The following is a 24,701-nucleotide window of genomic DNA, read 5'->3' as shown; positions in this document are numbered from 1 at the left end:
CTCTTAATTACAATATTAAAAACCCCCAAAAACAAACAAACTGTTGACTGTGACAGACAAGTTAGTTTTATTTTTTTAATTTACGACTTTTATTTGTTGCTCTAAAATGCATTTAAAATATCAAACAATCAAAAACATATTAATTTAACACTATTTTAAATTAACAATATGTTCCAGTTACCTAACACAAACAAAAGTATGCAGCAAAAACAAATCATAAATCACGTACCGAGTAAGATAGTTATTCATTTAAGTGGTTTAATAAGGCATCAACACAATTAAGTATTAAGGTCAAATATTAAAACATTCTATTTAAAATATACTTTTTAACAAAAATTAATGAACAGGTTAAATTATTGATTTTATTTATCTGTAAGTCACTGAAGTCAGCTACATTACCAGTAATGACCAAGTCTGCAGTAGGTTACAATGTTTTGAAAAACATTCAATCAAAAATATTAAGACATTCAAACACCAGATCCACCTTCATTTTAAGCCACATGAACATTTCATGACAGCAGTGTTAAAGTCAGAGTTCACAGCGCCTTAGCACCAAGGTATGTCAGCGACACTGGGATTAAGAATATGCCTGCTGTTTGTAGTCTGTGAAACATATTGTGCCATCAAAGTAATCTAATCTAATATTTGTAATGGAACTAAAAATGGGAATTGTTTCTTCCAGTGAAGCAGTGATTTAGAAACTGGGACATTATCTGTTTGCTTAACGTAGCAGGGAGGAAAACAAAACTCGAGCATCATTTGAATTATTTTAATGACCCTCACTAGTTTCACAGTCCTGTGCAATATAACCACTCACAGCGTTCCTTATCTTCCCATATCAATTTTGAGTGATTAGCATCAAAAGTTGCAAAACTCTCGGTTAATAAATCAAATCTATACGCTGATAACGAGCCCTATAAGTACTGTTCTTTATCCATGTCCTCAAAATACCTTTATCAGCCCTGTGTGAATTTACGTGAATTTCGTGATTTCGATATCTCAAAATAAATTACTGCAGAAACATTAACATCCAGACATCTTGCCAGATGTTTTGTCTGAGGCTGAGAATTTCGTCATGTTTTTCCACCGTAGCTTTGATGTGGTGATCACTTTCTGACAAGAGCGTCGTAATAGGAAATAACAGTGTGCGCTTTGCCGAACTCAGTAGCAGAGCTCTCTAAGGAGCACTGCACAATGTGGCTCATGTTTTAATACATGTCGAAGTTATGAAGCAGGAAGTTGGAAAATCAAGTTGTGTCCATTTTCGCAGTTACTTCCTCCACCTCTTGAAGCCCATCACCATACTGCAGCCATAGCATAGTGTCACCACAAAGGCAAATATCTGGGACAGAGAAGAAAGGGGGTTAACCAACATTATGGCCATTATGGAACTACCAGGCCAAATATTATAGCCTGGCAGTTCCAGCTAAAAGCTGGGCACAACAGATGCTCTTTTCTCTTTATAAAACATGACACATGCTTTCACGTTACCAAGAGCTGTATGCAAAAATCTAAATGCAAACCACAGGCTGTATGTAAAAGGTGGACAAAGTCACCATGACAGCACTCACTGGTTAGTGAAGAAGTGTTGAGAAGCCTCAAACTGAGCATTTTCTCTGTTGTTGTACTGAGGTTTTGAACCCAGACATGGTGAGCAAGGAAACACGGCATGATGACAGGCTAGTGTCTTTATCCTGCTTTTCAAGCCTAATGGGACCACAAGGTCATAAGGTGGCAGATCAAAGGGGCTGAGGACCACTTCCTACAGACTTCTATACAGACAGGCATCTATGTGAAACCAGAGGAATTCCCCCCTGCTGGCCATTAGAAAGCGACTGACTTAAGAATGTTCGTCTTTTATATACAGTCTATGTCCAAAACCAAAGCAGCAAGGGGTAATTATAATGAATGGACCTTCTGTAAAACCACATGTACTGTTGCTGGCAGTCGTGCAACTATATTATAACTAGTGCTGTCAAAATTACCGCATTAACACAAATTAATCCGCCATCACGGTCAACACGATTAAAATTTTTATCGCAATTAACGCATCTGGAGTGCAGGATGACTCAAAATCCCTTAAGTGTTTCTGTCAATGCATTTGTCGGGCAGTTTGTCCAAGCAGAGTTACCTTCGCACATGCGCAAATGGGCAGTTGATCTGGTAGTGATGGGCAGCTGAAGGTGATAAACGCACACTGGCCCTCTCGATGGGAAATTTGAGTATTAAAAAATAACAAGACGGAACAGTCGACCGACACAAAGTATTATGCACATTGTGCAGGAAGGAATTTTCTTTTCACCGAAGCACTTCCAGCTTAAAATATCACATTGACGCGAAGCATATGTTAGTCGGGGATGCTGCTAGCACTTTGGCTAATGCGTCACCCAGCTGCAACAAACCACTCACGGAGCATCGGGGACTCAGTAAGTCTACCTCGGACATATTGACTGACGCAATTGCCAAGTGGATTGCAACAAACCTCAGACCTATTAAAATTGTTGAGAACACACGCTTTACATAGCTTTGGTTCCTCGTGTCAAGGACTTGAAGGTCCTCCCCAAAAGTCTTTGTGTTTATTCTGCATTTACTTCATTATGTTGCATAAATGTCAGTTACAAGCTTAAATATAAAGTTAATTGCAATTAGGCTATTGATCAGGTAATTGCGATTAATTACAGAAAATTGTGCGATTAATTAGTTAATCTATTGACAGCACTAAATTACATTTTTTTAAATCTTTCAACAACACTTGCAATATCAGAGACTGAATGTGACAACATATACAGGACTTACCGTGGCTACCACATTAATACTGTACTGCCTGCCATCCAGGAATGTCAAAATATTGCCGCGAGGTTTCAATATGCATGCGGTTTGGTTTGGTAGAATCTTGATGGCAGCTGCTGTTGTTGCTGCCTCCAACACAAAGGCGGCAAAGTAGAAGAGGAGAGCTATGAAATGGTAAAAAAGATCCTGAGAAAAAGAAGAGGAAACACATTATGCACTTTTAGCTTTCAGGGATAAACAACTACAGGCAAGAGTTTTCTTTTTTTCTTCTATTTTTTTGATAAAATTGTTGAACAGCTTAGATTTCATTACTCGGTCCTTATGCCAGTACATGGGAATAAATAAAAGCCCAACTTGCACAACAGTGTTCTAGTCACCGTGGCCTCTTGCACTTTGGAATATATATCAAATTATATTGACAAAGAGAGGCATACAAGACGACGCAAGAAGTGATTTAAACTAGTGCAGTGTAAAGATGTTTAATGAGAGTTTGTGCTGCCGACTCGGTGAGCCTCGTGGATCTACAGGCAGGTCTTTGTTGTGTTTTAGTGTGAGCTCATCATCCATGTCACTCATTGTTCAGATGAAAACAAACAACACCACAAGCCGCTCTTGGGGCGGGGCTCAGAGCCTCAGGCCAGCGTGGCTCTGTCTGAGAGCCCAGACTGGACACAGACATGAGTCCTTTATAATCACAACACAAGAACAAGGCACAACTTCTGGCATTTTTACTTATATTTAAACATCATAACATAGTTATTGCACTAATTAAACTTTTTTTGGCTTCCTTTGCTGTGATTTATATGTTTTACTTCAATTCGAATGCTCAATGTTTTGATCCAGTCTTGGGTAGCATCTTCAGTCACATGTCTTGAAGCTTTGCTCATTTCACTTTAAAGCGATTGAGTGATTGTAAAATGAAGAAGTTATCTTATCTCAGTGGATCTCAGTGGGCCATATAAAGTGATGCATAACCCAACAAGGGAATCCATAAATCCTGCGAGAGTCAGGGTAAAAAATGATACATTTGTGAACATTGCATTGCCTTTTGTCATTGATTCAAAGCCCTATAATGTCATTTTCCAAGTTCTCTAGTGTGCTAGAAATGTAAAAGATTTGAACAGTTCACAGATGTGACCGAATATCTACAACAAAAACAAACGAATGAACATTACACAATTTACCTGCAGTCACACTGACAAAGCCTATTAATTTAGATGCAATAAAGGAGACTGTACTCAACAGCTAGCTCAACCAGCTAAACAGAAAACCGACAACAGCTGTGATACGTATATTAGTCTATTGTAATATAACAATGTGCAATTGTCTAAACAGGTTTACTGACTCAACTTTAAGAGGGGAGTCTTTATTTGATATGTAGAAACTTCAATGCACCAGTTTGCTAAAATACCGTCTATGCAGTAAAACTGACTGGATTGCAGTTTTCCCACTTAAACAGATCTCCAGTGCGCATGCCACAAATACACATTAACCAGTGGTTAAATTTAACCCACTGGCTTGCCTTTCTTTTTAAACTAAATTATTCCATTTACAGGTTCTTTCAGATCACTGTCTGCTATCTCATAGCAGTTTATGATATGTGACTTTGCTGCTTTTCCAGATTGAGTCAGAGCCTCTCTGATTTACTTATCGCACACCAAACCTTGGTAAATATTTAAATATTTCATTTGAGTGCATTATAGAGGGGGCTCAAAATGAATGTGCAAGTTGGCATGTTTAAAAGAGGATGCTAGGAATTGGGTGATGCGGAGGCAGGTGATCTTTTGTGGCGACCCCAAAAGGGACCAACCGAAAGAAAAAGAAGATGACAGACAGGAAGCTTGACAAACTAATCTATCAACAGCTTACCAAGAAGTTCCAGTCAGTATTGATGCGGTCAGCCAAACCAGTGATGAGGAGAGCGAGGTAGGCGGAGGAGAAAACGAAGGTGGTTACAGACACAAACATCACCCACCCCTGCAGCAGGGGCACCGGCACATTGGACGACGCCACCAGGATCCATACTAGACCACCAAATAACTGGGGACACACACAAGAACCTGCATTAGTGACGGACGCAGTTATTCCTAGAGCTGGGCGATATATCGAGTTTTTTAAAAATATCGATATATTTTCATACGAGATATAAGATGTGACAACATCGTTTATATCGATATAGTCTATGTTACGTTATAATTATACTTGTGGAGCCGCAAGTTTGCCTCTTTCGTCCATTTTTGTCTCTACGCTGCGTTACTGGGCCTCGCCTCTCCTTCACTGAGCACAACTCCCCCTCCCCCATAGCTTCACCTGCAGGCAACGACAAGATGAACACGGCAAATCTCCGTTAACGAGTTACCGCAAATTAGCATTACGGCTACCGTAATGGAGCATCGCGGAGTAATACATACTGTGCTTCAACGTAATATTACCGTATTGTGTGTGTGTGTGTGTATAAGGACCATAAATGGCACCTGTTAAGAGACACGGTTACAAAGAGGATTTCAAACTCCAGGCTGTCAGTCACGCAGTAGAAGTTGGGAACAGAGCAGCTGTGAAATCTGTCTGTCTTTGTTATTATGCTCAGCGTCTTTTAGTTTACATTTTGACTGCACAATTGTGAGCTTTTTGTTATGCACAAAAACAACATTGTGTTCTTTTATTTATGGAGCATTATTATTTAATAAATGCTGATAATTTATTTTTGAGTAATTTCTTCATGTACATCTGTGCTGTATGTTAATAAAAGTGCCTGATTGACATCTGGGACACAGCTTTGACTAAACTCTCTTTTTGTTCTTACCATATGGCTTAAAAAAATTATATCGAGATATATATCGTATATCGCCATCCAGCTAAAAAATATCGAGATATGAATTTTGGGTCATATCGCCCAGCTCTAGTTATTCCTATATTTTTTTCACTGCATTAGCAAGGCTGCTTTGAATGAGCCTGCTTCTATCTACTATCTCATCTACTTGCGTCACAGTGTGCAAATTCCTTAGACCATTTGCTTTTAGAGGTAACATGAGGGCAGCGAGTCAGCAAAACATATTATTTTATACTACTGCATCAGCCTGTGCATTCTTAAAAGTGATTTAAATGATATTGTAATGTTCTTTTGAAACACACCCTGAGGCTACAGTCAGTTTTGTTTCTTGACAAAAGCAATCTGTTTTATTGTTTTCAAGGTACAGCAAGTTTTAAAGCAGACTGAGGATGCATATGTTGTTGCTGCTTGGAGCATTTGGATACCGATCGGCAACAGAATGTAAGTCAAACTGCCATAGCTACAATGACTCATTCTGGAGAAAGACTAGCGTTGATAATGACAAGTTTTATTCAGTGGAAACACCTTTAGCATTAGCAAAGTTTGATATCAGTCACAAGAAAAAATTGGCAGACTGAAGGAGCGTTTAATAAGGCTGTATCTGCGACAGACAATTAGTAAAATAACCACCAAGATTAGAGGACGCATGTAAAGGTGGAGTTGAGGTCACCTTGCCGAGTTATAGGATGCATTTCACTGCTGGCACTGCAGATGCAAACAAGAAGTTATCTGCTCACTTATTAAAGTCTTAAAGTCATAAATAGTTCGTAAGGAGATAACGCTCGTAGACCAGCAGAGTTACAGAGCTGCTGGTAAGGAAACACCGTGACGAAGAGTCACAGTGCGTAGCGCTGACAACGACACTGAGAAAGAAAAAAGGGAGAGAAATGGGAGGAAAAAAATTCTACAAATAAATGTCTAACTGGACTTTAACTGCAAGAATCATCAATTATTAATAAAGACAAAGTGACTATATACACACACACATTGAGGTCACTGATAAATGTACGAATAAAACCAACAGGTGCACCTTTTGTTCGCTCTCTCCTTTCTAAATATAAAAACAACACTTACTATTTCTAAACAGAGGAGGGCTCCGGAATAGGTCCTCAACACGCCCGGTCCCAAAGGTAAAGTAATAGTTGCCGTTGGAAACGAGGTGGCAGCGGGGTTGACAGCGGGGTTGACAGCGGGGTTGGCGGCTGGTTCCGACATCTCTCCTGTTTCTGTCTGCCCCCTTTCTCTTTCCCCCTCTCTCTCTCGCCCTCTTGTCTCCCACTAAAAAGAGCCCGTTAAACAAAGGACCGTGACAGCGAGAGAAATTCCTCAGGCGTCATATATCCCCAGAACAGGTCGGACAGGTGCTGGGGCCACTCCCTGGAAGACCGCGCTGCGTTCAAGGACATCACGGAAGCTTGTGCGCCCAGAGCCAATCTTTCACTGGAACGCCTGAACTCCAAAACTGACTATTTGATTTATTTTGAAAACAAGATTTGGGTTATACATGCAGTGGTTCAAGCTGAATAAAAACTTTTACTAGTATCACAACTACTACAACTAATAATAAAAATCTCACAGTCCGGGCAACAAATCACTTATTTTAAAGGGAAGTGTACAGTTCTAACTGATATGTATACGCTACGAATAGCTATATTAAGAACAGAAGATAGAACACAAATAATCCTGTGATCCAGCTTTGAATTATTACTTTGTGAGGCTCGGGATACACAGTAGCTTTTTCCCAGAACAAGTAAATGTATTTATTCATATACAAAAGACTGACAAGTGGGTTTGACTCAATAGTAAAAGAGCTACTGTTATGTCCGATTTCTAGTTGCATTTAAGTTAGTACTGACTTTCAGAAAGGTCATACAATGCTCAAGGGTGTGTAGCCTGATGATGATACAACCATAGATAGGTCACTCCTTTATTTCTTTAGTTTGTTCATCTGGCTTTTAAGCTCTACACACCCTCATTGTCAATTTCACATATCTCTGCTGTTATTAACGAAGGTAAAGGTTAACGCTCTTATTGCGATTTAGATAAATCTAACGCAAATTGAAGGCAGCAATTTAACACAACGCTGAATCGCTCTGTTGGAGCGCTTTACTCCCTCTGTGTGAACGGCCACAGGCAGGCAGACACCACAGCTATTAGAGTATTAGGGAGAGGCAAAAATCTGATAGCTGGAGTCATGACTAGACACTCACTAATCCGTGTTACAAAAGAAATATGGGCTAAGAAGCAGTAGTGCAGGTACTGGTTAACCTTCATAGTGCAGGAGGAAAGAAGCTTTAAAAGTAAATATTAGTTTAAGCAATGACGTAAGAACCAAAGAGATAAAAGCACTGATTTCTAAACCGACACACACTTGCTTGTAGTAAGTGTGTCTGAAAAGATGAGTGTTGAGGAGTAATTTGTTGAAATTGGTGGATCACAAGGTTGTTATTATCAACTGTGGATGAAAAGAGAAGGTTCTTTTGAAAAGCCACTGTTAATGATTAGCCAGGGTTTGTGTTATGTGAGCCAGCACTGATATGACCTCTAAAAAGGCACTATTCACTTCAGCTTGACTCACAGAAGCAGTATGGCCCGAATAAAATTTAGTAATCGAATATGAAAAGTAGGGAAGGCATTTAAAAACGAATCATCTGTAAAGGTTTACTTAGTTATGTAATGTGTAATTAATGAGACATAAAATAAATCTACCATTTGCCGGTGCTATTGTTTGCTTTAGAAGTAGTGGAAGAAGATATAAAGGGTGTTCTTTAAATCAGAAATGACAAAAAAAAAGCAGGGACAGTTAATTTAAATATTGTTGGGTTTTTTTGTTGCTTTTTTTTACTACATAAATCCCCTTTTGTTACGTCCCTCTGCAGCTTTTAATCGTCTCAGTGTTTTCAGCTGGTGCTAATTGGCCACACCTAGTCAGGTGTGGATAAAAGCATACCTGAGGCAAGCTTTCCGGCAGTGCACTAGTCTTTGCCTTGGTGGCACCAGCCATTTTAGCCAACCTGGGTTTCCATTTTAGGATGAAACCTCTTCTCACCCACACTCTGTTATTCGTCTCCTTTTTCTTATGTTGCGGCTTTTGAGCCGGGTCGTAACACCTTTACACAGTTAAAATAGATGCACCACACAATATTATAAAAATGCCATGACAACATACAGTCACATATTGAGTAATTATTAAAAGTTTTTTATGGCATTGGTTTACAGTTTATAAGCGGTTGCTCAAGTTCAATATTAGGGTGACATCATCAGGAATAATCTCCGAAATGATGACGATGATAGACGTGTACAGATTATCACGGAGCTGGGTCATTTTGACCCAGCATTTTCAGGTATTTTTCTGTATTATTGTTTATGTTCTGATTCTTTAGTTATCGTGTTTTGAATATTATAAATCTATGTTTCAGTTTTTTCTGGTTAAGGGCTTATTTCTTAGGTTTGCTTTTGTGCCCTCGTGTTTAGTGTAGGTTCAGTTCAGTGTCAAGTCTGCGTCTTTGTGAATTTTTTCTTGATTCCTGTTTTACTTTGAAGGTCCATGTCTTATGTCAGTGTAGGGGAGACCGGGGGAAATTGTAAACATTTTTGACATTTCTGTCTGTAGCTTGGAGCTCTTTTAAGGTAGTGGATTCAAAATGTAATGCAAAGTATTTACATGTCTCTGCTATTTTCTCTGAAAATAAATATTTATGTAGCTATGTGCGTGTGACACAATGCAGAAATCGAGCTTTTGAACATATTCCAACAAGACAAATTATGGAATTTTCAACAAGTGAATATTTCATTAATTTTGGTTGGCCTTCTTTGAGTTTGGCCTCGTTGACTCAGTGGACATTGTAACCTATAACTCTTGCACCAACTTTTGAACATAACAATGAAGCTGAAAAAATGTAGTTGTGCACCAGCTTCATCAACTGAACTATGCGTGTTTGTGTCAAGTTTCTAATCTATCAGAATCACAGTGGTGACAGACGTATGGCACTCCTGCAGTGCAGTCCTCATGAGCCCACAGTGTACAGGTCAGGCACTTAACCCAAGCTTCTTTGGGGTTTGAGTTATTGAAGTTTTCCATGCACACAATACAGAAATTCTCATCAGCGTCTGAGGAATTTGTGTTGTCCTGTTCAGTGTTTTTCATTTTCAGATTTTTCTTTCGCGATGTTAAAAGCTTGGATTGTTTTAAGTTTGTCAGAGTGGATTTGCCTTGTTTCTGGCACAGCCTCTTCTTTGGGAAACGTATTTTCCTCCTTCTGTGGCCTGCTTCAAGGGCCACCTTGACTGGTGTATCAGTGAGTCTTGCTGTTTGTTTCCTTTTTCTTCCCGCTAAAAGGGTTTTTCTTGGTCCAGCTTTTGCATATCTTCAGTTAGAAGACTGCAGATGTGAGGATCTGGAGGAATGGTCACGTCATCAGCTGTAGGACTGGTGAGATAAGCCGCAAGAGGAGCGGACTGTTGGTCAGCTGGAGAAATGTCTGTATGGAGAGTTGGAGAAGGACGATCTGTGACCTGTGATGGAGCAAAGTCACTTTGCTCAAGTATGTTTGGATTGTATAGCCAAATTCCATAGCACTGGAATTCAGCTTGTATAGTCTTTGGTGTAGCTGCTGCTGGAAGTGCAGTTCTGACAAGACCTGGTATTTCATATATTGTCACGGTCTTTCCTGGATTCATTCTCATCCAGCAATTACTTGCACTGTTCATCATCTTTTTCAGTGGGCCATAAACACTCCTGTCAAGTGGTTGGAGTTTGTGACTGCAGTGAGGGGGAAATGTGAGCATCGCAATTCCATTGCGATGTCCATGAGAAGAATTACTTTTTTTAAACGGCTGACCTGGGTGTGGTTTGCAAAGTGCTTCAGAAAGATGAGGAAATCTGTTTCTTGCATCCATCCTGATTTATTTCCACTACCATTACTGCATAACGTATGCGTGGGAACACAAACATTGGAGGAATTGTGTTGCCAATGGCATTAACCACATATACAAAGATGACCAGTGAACCTTTCTCTGCTGATTTCATTGCCCCAACTTGTTTAGTGCCACATTTTGCAATCACTCTGGCTAGGGTTTGCACAGTTGTTATGCCAGTCTCATCAGTATTCCATATGTCATTTGCAGTTAAGGTGTCTCTTTAGAACTTCATCAAATCTTTTGAAAAACATTGCTACATTGTATTTATTAAAATTAGTGGCCTGTGCCAGACTTGTAGCCTCATCACTTCTAATGGACAAAGTTGGATTTCTTTTCATGTAGGCTGAGAACCATTCTGGTCCAGCCCTCCAGAATTAGTCCCATGACTTTGGATATTTGCATCCATGTTTCACTGCAAGCTGATATGTCAGTTCTTTTACCTGTAATTTTAATCACGAAATATGTTTGTATTTCTAATATACTATATTTTAAATTGTCACTATTACAAATTTCTAACCTTCCCCTGCCTTATCCTTTATCAATTCCTATCTGCTTACCTCACGTGGAGATAGTCCATAAAATGCATCTGCAGCCCTCATCACGTATTATGTTAATTCTTTCTCTTATTTATCAGTGAAGACCATCTTTCCACCATGGTATCCTACTGTGGGAGTCCCCTTGATCCCTGCTCTTCCAGCTTCTTCCTCTCCTTACAAAATCAGTGCAAACTGACATTGCAAATGCCATACAATTTTGCCACAGATCTGTTGGGCTTTCCCTGATTTCTAACATTTGATGCTCTCTCCAAAATACTGAGAGGCACCCCTCGGTCAGTCTTTCTCTTCCACGACCTCGACATACTGCAATTCAAAGAAAACAGTTAAAGTAATAGTGGTGTAAGTTGTAACATTTGCATTATTGTTACAATTAACCCAGACTGTTGCCGTTACAACTGACCCAGACTCCTATAGCCCTGCTGTTTAGTTTCCCCCAGTATGCATTATCTTTAGTTGCGTTTTGCCATTTTCACCTTGTGTTTGATTTTGCAATAAACCTCCTTCGCATCTCAGCGAGTGCCTGCTCTTGGGTCCTCATTTATTTGCTCCACAAGGCTCACCCCAGTTAGCCATGACAGTTATGTTAAAATAGGTCTTTTTAAAGGATATGGTATTCCATGTTTTGCAGCATTTTTGAGGTGCACTTACAGTAGTTCAAAAGTGAAACACAAGGTGAACATGTGCAAGCCATGTGTTTGTGACTGTGAATCTCCCACATTGTTGAGAAATTTTACTTTTTAATTTATGTCTGAATGACTTGATTCAAGATATTTCTCCTGCTTTTGGAAACACTGGAACTATTTTTTCATTTGTTTTGTAATTACTGGGATATTTTTAAAATATATGCGTGTTTGTATGTGTGGTGTTTTATTCTTCTTCTTTGTTCTTTTATAGTGAAATCAACTAAAATGTCTGAAATAATGATTGTCTGATGGAGGGATGTTGACATTGGGGAATCAGTAGGCTAAATCAAGCGGATAAACTCCTAAGATCCACTGGACCTTGATTCTCACAAAAACATGGTAATTCAGTTCCACTAAAGATCCTTTCATTTGCTGGTTTTACCCGAGATCTCAGCACAGTCCCCGTATCCAGCACTATTCAGCTCCCCGCTACCACAGAATCCATCATCTGCCAGGTCAGTTTGATCCACCCACTTCCACTTGCCCTCTGTTCATGTGGGTTAGTTTCAGGTTTTAGTTTGCTCCATTTCTAGTACCACTTGTGGTTGAACTCTATCCACGCTGACCAGCAAACTGTACCTAAAGAAGGTACAAATGTATTTGTAATTTTGAAACAACTGTCAGGGTTCAAGCAGGGGTAACCCCCCCCCCCAAAAAAAAAGAAAACAAAAGAAAACAAACCCTCTTGGCTACCTCTCAAATACACTGGCATATATCATAACCTCCGTGTATCAGAACAAAGTAATAGATTTATCTAACAGAGTAATATGGAATTGCATTCATGAAGATGCAGTTCAAGATTTTGAAGACGACTGTTTTATGATAAGGCTGTATCACAAGTTTTTCATTGTTAGCCTTTACCCAGAAAAAGCAGCATAATGGCACATTTTCAAAAATAAATGTTCATAGATCTTCAGTATTTCTGTCAGAGCAACACAAGCTATTAGAGTTTTAATTAACCAATTATTATTTTTGGATCGCTTACAAATACTTTACACTGTTTCACATGCCACGAAATATCATCAGAATATATAAGGGACATCCTAAATAAGAACAATATAATCTGAAACCTTTTATATACTTTGTCCCTTTATTTCCTTTGTCTATTTCAATTTCCCTTATGCACCAATAAATACATATTTCAGAACACTCAAGGTTACATTCCTTGCTAATCATGTTTTCTTACTCAGTTTTTCTTTGTAGATTCTTTGTACTTCTGGACACTTGTAATTGAGCAGCAGGGTACAGCAGTTGTAAATCTCTTATAGACGTTTAGTAAACTTTAATTTACTTTGGAGTTGTGAGTAACTCTGTGTGAAATGGCACGATAATCCTGTGTGCTTAAGCACAAGACCGTTTTACTCTAATCTAATTGCTTAAACCAACCTCTTGAACCCTGATATAAATTTTTCAGTACAGTCGCAGCCTTCAATGATACCGATGCAGTGCCACAGAATTGGTAAAAACTGCAGTAAAAGTGAGCCCCATATTTTCTCAGATAGTGAAAGCCACTACAACTGTAAAAGAAAAAGAAATTAAAATAAGAAACCCAATTTTAGTTAATTTTAGAACAATTTTACTGATTTGTTGGTGGTAATGGTTCTTAGTGAAATATGCAAACACAGTAGTCTCAATCACTGAAATTGTCTGCATATTTGCAGGAAATGTGAAATATAAATGTTTTTTTTCAGGAGTCTGATCCTTGTCTTGACATGTGCAGTGAGTGGTCAAGGTCAAGATGATGACGAGGCAACTGCCTCTCTTCCTCCTCTTCTTCTCCTGCTCTTCGGGAACTCACAGATGAAAAACATGGTGGCTTCACACTCCACGTGAGCCCACGTTCCAGTGCTGAGCAGCTCCACGCAGCTGGAGTTTGTGTTGGGCTGTAGCTCCTCCTCTTGGCTCCAAGATGCAAAACCCTGCAGAGGGGTGGAGTCTGCATAAACGTGACTGCTCCCGTCCTGATTTTAGAAAATAGAGAAGAGATTAAAAACAACAACAACAGTTTGTCATCATTTGTTAACTAATTTTGTTCTGTTTTTGACCAACACTGCCCACAACAGCCTAAAATATGTCCTTCTTACACTTTACACAACCGTCTTTTATTTTTCCACATTAAAAGTATCAAAAAAGCATTAGACTTACTAATTACTACCTAGTTAATATTATCAAAACCACTTACCATGCCCTTGGTTTGAGTCTGCACTCCTATATACACTCTTGTCAGTCCTGCCTGACTAACATAGTCTGCCATGAGACGGTTGATGTTGGTGCTTTTAGGCATGGCCAGGTTGCCTCCTCTGAGCTTGCAGTTCATTGAAGCCTCTCTAAACCTCTTGGGCTCCTTCACCAGCAGGTAGTACCTCTCTTCTGTTTCTCTCAAGCCTAGAACCACTGAACAGGACATGTGCAAAGGTTAAAGGTCATCTGACATAAGTTTAAAGGCATGTTTTCATTGTTCTGATTTTTTCTTCTTAACACAGAAACCAAATTAGAAGTCAAGTGGCAGGATGATGCACAGACATGAAGGGACTAGTGTGTAATGTAAGTCTTGAATGAAGAAAGGATTTGGTGTTTTGAGGCCAGACTTGATACAAGCTCTTTCACACAGAAACCTGTCTCAGTTCCTTCTATTAAATTTTAAAGGTAAGACATCGTCTAGTGTCTAGTAAAAGATTGAAAACATAGCGACTTACCGTTCTTCACAAACTTGACTGCATTCCCCAGCTTGCCTACATTGATATCGAGCTGTCCAACCACCTTCCTGTACCTCCCACAGTCACACATTGTACCTAATAGATCAAATGGGGTTAGGACAGCTCGGATGAATATTTGTCTGAATGTCAGAAGATGTCAGAAAATTAGGCAAATGTGGAACCTGCTTCTTGGTACAAGGACTAGTGATTGTAATAAGGATCATTAAATGCTTTTCTACAGCATTGCTCCCTTAGGGACAATCTCCATTAGCATCTAGTAGAACTGATTGAGAGTCACAAACAAATACTTGTTTTTTTTTCCCAGAAAGGAATTTGAAGGAATTCATTAATAATGTGTTTAAATGTTGTTTATTGAACTCCATTTCCCAGATCAAATCCACTTATGGGTGTGCTAAAAGTTTTCGTCACGGCCGGGGTATCAGTCGTGTGGTGTTTGTAGAAAAAGGACCCAATATTCAGGAGACGGCTAGATGCAGGTAAGTGTTTATTTACAACGTGAAAAACAGGAAACGAGGCACGAGAAATTACTAAAAACCTAAACTGGGAACACTAATGAGGAGATCTGAAATAATAACCAACACAGACGAACCGACAAATACACATGCACAGTAATCAGGAAATGACAGGAAAACAGCTGAAACTAATGAGCAAGATGAGCCACAGACCTTCAAAGTAAAACAGGAAATTTACAGACTGTTTTACCAACACAGAGACACAAACAGAGCACCGGAGGAGGACACAGGTTATAACACAACACTAAACACAAGACCCCAAATCCTAGGAACTAAGAAAACAAGAACTAACCCAAAACATAAGAAAATACTAATATTAAACACAAAACACTGGGTCTAACGGCCCATACCATGACAGTTTAAGTAAATACTGCAGCATTCTTTTTCAAGGTTGTTTGACTGCATGAGTGAGACTTTATCATTTGACCTACAACAAGTTACTGATTCATTTCCAGTGATTCAGTATTTTGCACAATAACTTGGAGTTACTGCATGACTTGATCATCTCTCACATGGCTGTGGAGGAATTCTGGCCCACTCTTTTTCACTGTGTAGGCGGGGTATTCATTTACATACAACTCTCTTCAGGTCCTGCCACAGTATTCCAACCCAGATGAGGTCTGGTCTTTGACCATTGAACCTTGGTTCTGTTCTTTTTTTAGCCATCCTGATAGATATTTTTGGTGCTGTGCCTGAGATCACTGTCCCATTTTTGGCTAAACTTTAGCTGTCAGACAGATGGCCTCACATTTGACTCCAGAATACTTTGGCATAGGCATGAGTTCAATGACAGCAAGGTGCCGTGGTCGTGTGGCTGTAAAACAAATCCGAATCATCACCGTGCTTGATAGCTGGTATGAGTGTTTGTGCTGATATGCTCTAAACATCTCCACTTTGGGCTGGTCCATCCAAAGGACAGTGCTCGAGTTTTGTGATTTGTTTAGATGCAGCTTAGAGAGAAGAGACATTCTCCTGACAATCCTTCCGAAACAACCATACCTGTTCAGTCTTCTGTGATTATACTATCATGAACTTTAACATTTAACATGCTAACCAAGACCTGTAGAGGCTGAGATGTAGCTCAGTGTCTCTGAGAATTGCATGGTGTGACACTGGGGTGAATTTGCTCTGACTTCCACTGGGTGTCATTGTGTTACCAAACATCTGAGCGCTCCAGACCAGCAAACTGACATCAGTGTTAAAAGTGACGACCAGTTAATCAAGTGCATTTTGATTAGCAGCACCTAGCTCTTTTTACTCTAATAATTCCTCTGGGATCAGTAGGAATGTACTTAGTTTTTCACAGGACTCATGCAAAAAGCTTTTTTAGTTTTGGCTGTATGACTTAAAACGAGAGGCAGTGTCTGCATGCTGTTACCTGGTTTCCCTTTTAAACCAGCTGGTCCATCTACACCTTTATCACCCTTGTCACCTGCAGAAGAATCAAAAATCATTAATAGCACCCTTTGTTGTTAGCTGTATTTCAACCTCGTAGAAGCTTCCTGTTGACCTTGTCATGTAGTTACAACGTTCTACCACCAGATGGCTGTATCACACATTGAAAACTCAACAGGGCCGCATGCCTTTGTAGCTTGCCATCACCAGTGTGTGAATGTGTGTGTGAATGGGTGGATGATTGCGTATAGTGTAAAGCGCTTTGGGGTCCTTAGGACCAAGTAAAGCGCTATACAAATACAGACCATTTACCATTTATTTACCTTTCTAGATGGTCAAAGTTTGACCAACATTAGGTCACAATTAATTATTCCAACAAGATAATTTATACCAAATAACAGTAACATCCACATATATTTTTAATTGAGAGATATCATCAAATGTTACTGTTTGTGTGTAAATCTTGTCCTGAATTTGCACTCACACTGTTGTTTCATTGTGGAAAATAACCCAAATGGCAGTTGCAAATTTTGGGGAAGTGGGTTGCAGTACAAACATCACAATGGCCTAGCTTTGAATGAGGAACAGCCAGAACAGTGAAATACTGTACCTGTAATCTGACCAGTTGTTTTGCCATACTGATGGATTTGATTTATTTGAGCTTGTTTGAGCTCCTTTGCAAAAAATACGGAAAAACACAGTGGGTAAATATGGTAAAATGTGACCTGATACGGCTTTCCAGTGTCTCAGTGGAGTATACAGTAGAATTCATCCCAAACAGTCCTCCAGCTGCAGTTAGTTGCCTTTTTTGTTCCATATAAACTCAGTAACTCCACAGTTTTACAGTCTGTAGATTTATATAGTTGTTCTTTTGGCCAAAAACGATGTAAGCTCTGCAGACAATCTGATAAGAATCCATATACATGGAGTTACAATTATAAAAGCGATGTCTGTTCATTTATCATGTTTTTATATTATGAATGAACACCAATTGCCCATGTGGAAACTGAACTGAATTTCTTCAGTGCTCCTGTATCACGGCCAACATTCTTGCAAACACGAACTGAATTTGAGCTTGTGATCTTGTTATGTTGGCATGTTCCTGAAAACAAGTGTTTTTATTCAGGTGTTTTATGAGTTTTGGGCTTTCAGCATCAATGAAATCCAAAGCTGTGACTTCACTCCTTTGCCTGATATAGCTTACACACAGCCACTTTCCTAATAGCGTATTAATCATAATGAATACTGAGAAACTGAATGTCTAGAAAGACAGGGGAACATGACTGCTCATAAAAACAAAAACTACAATGGAAACTGCCACTTTAGCCACTTCAGGCAGAGCAACTGCATGACATCATGTTGCAGGATCTTTTGATGCGATAACTTAAAACGTGAAAGAAACAGACAAAAATACAAGCCTTTAGTGGAAACTGTCTAGTTAGCTCAATAATGAGCAGATTTAATTTTTAAAAACTCTCCTTGTGTGTTTGTCTTGGGACTAATTAAGTCTGCCAGTTAGTGTAGTTATGTGGGTTTTAGTTGAGACCATTGTTAGGGAGCGAGCGGCAGTGAAATCTCAGGAGGGCATCCGGGAGGCCGTATTTTTTCTTAAAGACAATTTGAAAGTCATTAAGCGTCTGCAGAAATCTCACAGCTACCTATCAAAATGTTTAATGGCACTGGAGCGAGAACAAATTTATACACTCGAATGAAAAATGAAAGGTCATTAATCTTTCTCGCTTTTGGAAACTGAGGAACTAAGTATTACCCCCTGATGCACTTTATTAGTTCTTAGTTATTTATTATTTTATTGTAAATATTACACTTGAATGAGTAATGCAATAGTAAGGTTTTACAGTATGGTTTCAGGCAGATGGATGGACAGATAGGAGGCAGGACTAGAGAAGCACTGAGACTGGCAGGAAACTGTGTTAAACTGCATATCAAACCTGAACTTTAGATTAAAATGACTTTGTTGTACCTCTGTCTCCAGTAGGCCCAATCTTTCCTGTGTGGCCCAATTCTCCTTTAAGGCCCGACTCCCCCGGCACTCCTGCGGGAGAAAGGAAGGATGAGATTTGGAGGTATTTGCGACAGAATAAAGAAATATTATTTGGAAAAAGTGTTGAAAATGCTGTTTCAGTCCAACATAGTCTGCATATGCCAGAAAAGTAGAGGAGGTGTGCATGTTGGAACTTCACATATTGTAAATGTGGTCGAAGTCAGCATAAACTGGAAAAATCAGTTATTATTATGGTGTTAATTTACGCTTTTAATAATAATCAATTTCTTTTTGTGTTAGTATCATTATATTTTAGTTTCTTTTGTATAATCTGTGCAACTCTATTCCACGCCATTCAATCTTTTAAGGACTCTCCCTGCAAAAACTGCTGTCGGATCCACTGTCTGTTAAATGCATGTATTTCTAGTGTCATTTTTACTGTTATTTATTTAATCATGTATTAATACGTTTTATTTTTTTAATCTAAAAAACAAAGTGATTGTAATGGATTGAAGTACACTGTAATCTGATTACCACTGCCTGGCTTACTGTTTTGTTTGTCTTTAGAAGAACTCAGGAGTGTGCATGATTTTGGAGGGCGCCTTAAAAATGTATCCTAAATGGCGAACATTAAACTAAAAGGCTGTGTGTGTGTGTGTGTGTGTGTGTGTATGCGCATGGGAAAACTAGCAGACCGAGGCTCTCTGCCAGCCCCTGAATGAGTGTTTCCTCAGGAAACTATTCAACTGAAAATTGATGGCGTTCGAAATACTAAGTGACGCATTGGAGAAGCCTGCCACTATTAGAGGGATTTGCCACACACACACGTACAGCCAGCTATTCACTAATATTTCACATGTCCCGCTTGCGCATGTTGATTTTCGACTCGGTGATTTGTGAGAAGTGTTGGCAGAAGGCATGAGTTCTTATGGATTGTGTGAGGTCGCTGGGAAAAATTTGCTCATACAAGGGTGCGATTTTTATTTATTTTTTTCTTTTAAATTAGGAAAATTCTGCATGAAAGCGCCCGAGAAGCACACAAGTGAATGCTTCAACAACACTGAAGTGACAAGTGACGACAAGAAGTGATTATACGTGTTTGTTTTGTTGCCACACGAAGAAAGTTAATCTGGTGGTCTTTTGTTATTCCATCTGCAACAGGTGAATAATGTTTTAGCAGTGCTTACGCTTGCCAGTTAAACGGCCTATCTCAACGTTCAGATAACGGTCCTTCCTATCACTTTTAATGGCCAACCACCCCAACTGGTTTAACGTCTGGAATCTCCAGCTGCTGGAGGATAAAGGAGGCGAAGCCTTGGGGCCTAAGGCAATTTAAATAAAGCCTTCAGCTATTTCAAAACACCCTTGAACTAAGCAACTAGCTGTTGCCATAATACAACAAAAATAAAATGCGTTTGGTTTCTAAAATGATCTTAAATCAGTGTATTGACTAAATGTTGCTTGCACAGTTGCAGAAGTGGAGTCTCATTTTTGACATTTCTGTTTAGTAGAGATTAATAGAGAGATGGAACATGAAAATAAGGTTGTTCTGTTGTGCACTTCTAGCTACCTAAAAGTGCACAAGATCTAAGATCCTCACATAACACCATAGTTTTGAGCCAGAGCGATATATCAGCCAATACATAATGGAAAAATAGATGTGTCTCATCTCATGGCTTGTCTGGCACCCTGTGCAGCATACACGAACCAGAGACTCGTAACGCCTCACTAGGTTATAGACATACTGTATTTAAACTGTCTGTTGATACTGGCTCTAAAAACCTTGCACTGGACATGCTCTTCCACTTTTTTTGGTCTATAATGCAAAGATTTCAACCTCAGTTATAGTTTCGATTCAAGCTAAAAAATGTACAAGTCCAGCACAACAGTTTGTTGTTTGTTGGAGCAACAAACTGTTTTTGTTGCCCACAGGAGCATTAGCAGTCACATATTCCCATTTAACATTCCAAAATTAAGCAACTGTTTCCTGTAAAACTGCCTAAATTAAAACAGGGAATACATGCGTCATCTGTCAGGCTGCTGACATACTACAGTTACAGAATCATCACAGAAACCTGCTTTCATGCCTACAGTAAGTATACACACATAGAAACCATAATGACTGGCTTTTCTATATCGTTGAATAATATCCGCAAAGTTGAAAAGTTGAAAGAGTTTCACGTGCACGTGCTTTCTGCACTTTTGAAAATGACCCCAGCGGCCCTGGCATTCGTCTCCCACACACACTGATAAAAGAAGGGTGTTTTTAGTGTGCAGCGTGCACATGTCTGCTGAGCTCTGTGAGACGTTATAGAATAAAAGCTGGGTGTGTGCACACAAACGATCATGACACTATATTTATTGCATTTATATTTACACACGTGTGAACTGTGTCTGCTGTCTTGTACTCTCTGGCATGTGCAGGATGCTGCATTGCATGCATTTTTTTTTTTAAGCATGTGTGAGCAGGTATTTGTGTGTATGCCTATCAGCTCAGCTGGAAAAAAAACCTTGTGAAAACCCCTGCTTTCTTCAGCAGCAATTTACAGATCTGCTTCCTCCACAAATATACAGATGTCATGTCAGTGCAGTGCTGTTTGTCTGTGGCACAGTGCAGCTCACACCACAGCAAAGGGAGGCAAGCTGCAACAGCAGGGAAATGCAAAAGCTGCACACTGGGTGGTTTTGTTACTAGCTATGTTTGTTCATATTAGACAAGCAAGGAAAATTAACTTTTTAAAAAAAGAGACTGGTCAAGCCAGACTTAATTTTTTTATTTCCTAGGTGTGATTATATAGATGTACACTTATGGCACTCATCACTTTTTCTCTTCTTTTTAACCTTCAGCTGTTCTACCCCACTGCAATACCTAAAGGAAACATGCTAATGAAGAAGCTGGGGGTTTTCTTGTATTTACATCTATTCAAAAAAAAAAAAAAAAAAAAAGAATTCTGAGAAGTGAGTTTGGAAAAACTATTTTACAGTATGTGATTTGAAAACCTGACAATTAGATTTTTTTTAGAGGTTTTAAATACAAATGGAATTTTTTTCAAAGAGCATTGTGTCACGTTTATTAGACTTGGAAAATTGTACTAAGTATAAGAGTCACATTTTTGTATTTGTTAGCAAGCGTATGACTAAAAAGTACTGCAGTCAGCTCCATTTGCCTCTGTGTGCACACTTACCAGATGAATGGGGAGCAGCTACAATGAAAATATCAGGAAGGGAGCAGTCGCCTGCACCTGTTAACTGAGTGTCTGAGTGCCATTAAGGCAGATGTAGAGTCATTGTGATTATACTGATGCTTGCCTGTTACACCATCCTAAACCGCACTCTGATAGAAAAGCAAATTAGATTTTATTTGGGTTATACTGGTGATAAAGGGGAACCCCACTGATTTTACACATCAGTTTATTTACTGGCTCAATGAGGACTGCGCTCGTGGACAAAAAGTTGTATGAATCCTTTTTTTTTCTTTCTAAATGTCTTTCATGTTTTGTGAGTGTACACATTACCGGGGTCTACGTGTTTTTGTCCTACAGCTTAGCCATTTTTGACCAGAAGGATACTGGATACCTGGAAGTCCTGGTGGTCCATTCTTCCCCAGTTTCCCCTGATCTCCATCATCTCCAATCCCACCTTGGTCCCCTGGATTTTAGAAAAGAAAGATTGTAAACAAAAAGGCCATCAATGTGGCGATCCATTATCAGCACTAACAGCACGTCAGAAACCACTTCAGCAAAGAGCTTTGGTGAATGATTGTGTTTAAGTTTTAATGTAAGTGTGGCAGAGTGTTTCTAATCATCACAAGGAGATGGACTGAATCCTCTTTGGATGTTTATAAAGAAGAAATAACTCTGTTTTAATAAGTCTTCGGCGAGCCAGTATAATTTTTAGAGACATCGGTGCTTTAAAAGTATTAATGGCACAAAGTCCTTTTTAGAGCTGAAAGCACAAATGAGGTGTAGCAGAAATGTTTGAGGCGGGACCATGGATCAAAAGGCTCTTGGCATGAAATCTTAAGAGATTTCTGAATGTCTATTAAAACAGTAATTTCGCCTCAGTTGTTGATGCAGGCAGCAGTTTATATCTTGTTAAATGCTGGGCTTAGAAAGAAGGACTCTGCTTAGAGTCTGCTTCTATTAGGCTGGCAGAAGTACTTAGGAAAACTGATAATTCAGCTCGGTCGGCTGTGTAGACATTTTCAAGCTAAATCACTGCACGGTCAAGTGATACAGTCTGCGTAACTATTTAATTTTGTGGACTACTAAACTGAAACCATGTAGCATAAAATTAGCAAAAGGCCTGGTTTGTGTGATTAAGGTGTCAAATCAAATGAAGATCTTTCATCTGCTATTTAACATGTCGCAGTAGCAATAAGATAGGTTATTTCCCCAAAAATGTCAGAATTCGGTGTTTATTGTCGTTCAATTTCAAGAACTGGGCCTGCAGCGTCCCACTTTTTTACGTCTAAAAAAAAAAAAAAAATTCCCGTAAATCTATATAAGAATGATGAAGTCAACATACCAGTAAATGTAATAAAACTGTGTTTGTTGAAAAAGGTTAAAATAAGTCGTAAGACATTTTTGAGGGGTCTAAAACTGGGAAAAATGCGCATCTGTCACCCACCGAAATACACAGATGTGAGTCTACACAAACTCAAGAGACTGCCTCTGTGGTGAGTAGTATCTGGATGAGTCTTGTACAAATAATCTGTTCGCGTTTGTGGCAGCTGTCTAAATACACAATATCACGATGGAACAATGGGAAACTTCTCTGGAAAGCTGTGAAAGTGTAACTGATGGTACAGACGCCTCTTCCCTTTGCCCATCACAAACATAATTTAACTTTATTTCAGAAGCTGCTTTTGTAAAACAGACTTTGTTTTGGATATACCATATCATACCATACCATACCACCTTTATTTATAAAGCACTTTAACATAAAACCAGAGTTCACAAAGTGCTGTACATGCTAAAAGCATAAGTAAAGAAAATTAAAATGAGATAAGATAAAATAAATAACTAAAAAACTAAAATAAATTAAATTAAATTATAAAACTTCAACAATTTAATAAATGGCCTTCGTCACAATGAGAGAATCTTTTAAATTTTTTTGCCTTTTAGCTTAACAATCTCAGTTTCTGCATGCCAGCTCCTTGAGAGACGGGCCTCTGGCTTCCATTTACAATAAAGGCCGTTTTTTTTTTTTCTCGTTTTTTTCCAGCACAGTGCGCAAAAAAGAGAGAAAAAAAGCATAGCTTCACTTTGTGTTTTATTAGGGTCTGTCTGTCTCAATCAGCAGGGGAGCAAGCCACTGGATGTCATAAAATGGAAAACACACACAGGGAGGCATTCCCTCCAAAAGACCGCGGGGTAGCAGACAGTGAGCTAGTAAACTTTAGAACATTTAATGCTTGGTGGCTTTATCATCAGCTCTTTAAACTATAAAACATTTAGGGGGTATTTCCTCAGAATGTTGCACTCTCACACTCTAACACTCTCCTGTAACGTTGGGACACAACAACGTTTCCAACATCACGAACAAACATGAGTACAAAGTACATGAGTACTGTTGATTTTAGGTTGAAAACATTTTAGACTTCATTATGCAAAGATAAAAATTTACAAATCAAGCTGACATCCAGTCAAAATGCAAACACACACATTTACAACAGCGCCACAGTGCGTTACCTTTAGCTCCTGGTATCAAGGAGCTGGTGCAAACCTCTATAGAAACAGAAACGTAGCTGAAGATGGCTACAAACACGCAGAGCACCAAGAGCCGCGGCATCTCCCAACCATCACAGACCGCTGCAGAAAATCCAAACCTTTTGGCTTTTTGGAGCAGATGGTCGAGGAGCAGGGATCAGCGTAGCATTAGTGACAGAAGAAAGCAGTGCTGCTGTTTGTAGGACACACAGACACACTTGTTTATACAGTCTTATCAGTTAATTGTCAAAATGTCAAACAACACTCACCAGAGTACTGCATTCCTGTGCATGTGGTTTAACTTTTTAATTGCATGTGAAAAATCTTACCATTATTTGGACAGATACATGGGTACCCTGTAAAGAATAAAGTACAATGTCTTGATACATGCTCAATTATCCAGGTAAGGAAAACACAAGGAAGTCCGTTTCTCGATCATTAATATGCAAATTGTCATGACCGTTGATCAGCTGAGACTGGAAAAAGTCACGCAGATAAGTGACGTGATTAAATGTTTCTCCTACTGAAAACCCTATGCCTAGATAAACAGAATTAACTTTTAGGAATAAAATGAAACGAACACT

The 24,701-nt window shown here is 39.1% G+C and overlaps 2 protein-coding genes across 2 annotated transcripts; both read right to left on the bottom strand.

Moving 5' to 3' along the window:
• Nucleotides 1–1,146: 1,146 nt before the first annotated feature.
• On the bottom strand, nucleotides 1,147–7,024 carry mal2 (mal, T cell differentiation protein 2). The gene is made up of 4 exons (XM_085473162.1): nucleotides 6,695–7,024; nucleotides 4,660–4,830; nucleotides 2,797–2,976; nucleotides 1,147–1,342 (listed from the first exon to the last, which is right to left on the bottom strand). The coding sequence occupies exons 1-4, from the start codon at nucleotides 6,833–6,835 to the stop codon at nucleotides 1,271–1,273; spliced, it is 564 nt and encodes a 187-aa protein (XP_085329288.1). The 5' UTR covers nucleotides 6,836–7,024; the 3' UTR covers nucleotides 1,147–1,270.
• A 6,309-nt stretch (nucleotides 7,025–13,333) lies between these two features.
• Nucleotides 13,334–24,299, bottom strand: colec10 (collectin sub-family member 10 (C-type lectin)). Its single transcript, XM_085473160.1, has 7 exons — nucleotides 24,100–24,299; nucleotides 21,983–22,054; nucleotides 18,386–18,457; nucleotides 16,388–16,441; nucleotides 14,477–14,572; nucleotides 13,963–14,174; nucleotides 13,334–13,741 (listed from the first exon to the last, which is right to left on the bottom strand). Exons 1-7 carry the CDS (start codon nucleotides 24,197–24,199, stop codon nucleotides 13,514–13,516), a joined length of 834 nt encoding a protein of 277 aa, XP_085329286.1. The 5' UTR covers nucleotides 24,200–24,299; the 3' UTR covers nucleotides 13,334–13,513.
• Nucleotides 24,300–24,701: the final 402 nt, after the last annotated feature.

The sequence above is a fragment of the Copadichromis virginalis genome, linkage group LG11 (assembly GCF_057382275.1).
Source record: "Copadichromis virginalis isolate Kocher_CV1m ecotype Utaka linkage group LG11, C_Virginalis_male_GT1.1, whole genome shotgun sequence".
NCBI lineage: Eukaryota > Metazoa > Chordata > Actinopteri > Cichliformes > Cichlidae > Copadichromis > Copadichromis virginalis.
Note: the sequence above shows the minus strand (reverse complement) of the source record. Positions and strands in the feature narration are given on the sequence as shown.

What these genes read in the sequence shown, in the direction of transcription:
- mal2 (XM_085473162.1), bottom strand. Translation starts at nt 6,835, where the DNA reads ATGTCGGAACCAGCCGCCAACCCCGCTGTCAACCCCGCTGTCAACCCC. An exon ending in ATACTGACTGGAACTTCTTG is followed by an intron (nt 2,977 to 4,659) that starts GTAAGCTGTTGA and finishes TCTTTTTCTCAG; the next exon opens with GATCTTTTTTACCATTTCAT. An exon ending in GTATTAATGTGGTAGCCACG is followed by an intron (nt 1,343 to 2,796) that starts GTAAGTCCTGTA and finishes TCTCTGTCCCAG; the next exon opens with ATATTTGCCTTTGTGGTGAC.
- colec10 (XM_085473160.1), bottom strand. Translation starts at nt 24,199, where the DNA reads ATGCCGCGGCTCTTGGTGCTCTGCGTGTTTGTAGCCATCTTCAGCTAC. An exon ending in TGGACCACCAGGACTTCCAG is followed by an intron (nt 18,458 to 21,982) that starts GTATCCAGTATC and finishes TTTCTCCCGCAG; the next exon opens with GAGTGCCGGGGGAGTCGGGC. An exon ending in AGACTCAAACCAAGGGCATG is followed by an intron (nt 13,742 to 13,962) that starts GTAAGTGGTTTT and finishes TTCTAAAATCAG; the next exon opens with GACGGGAGCAGTCACGTTTA.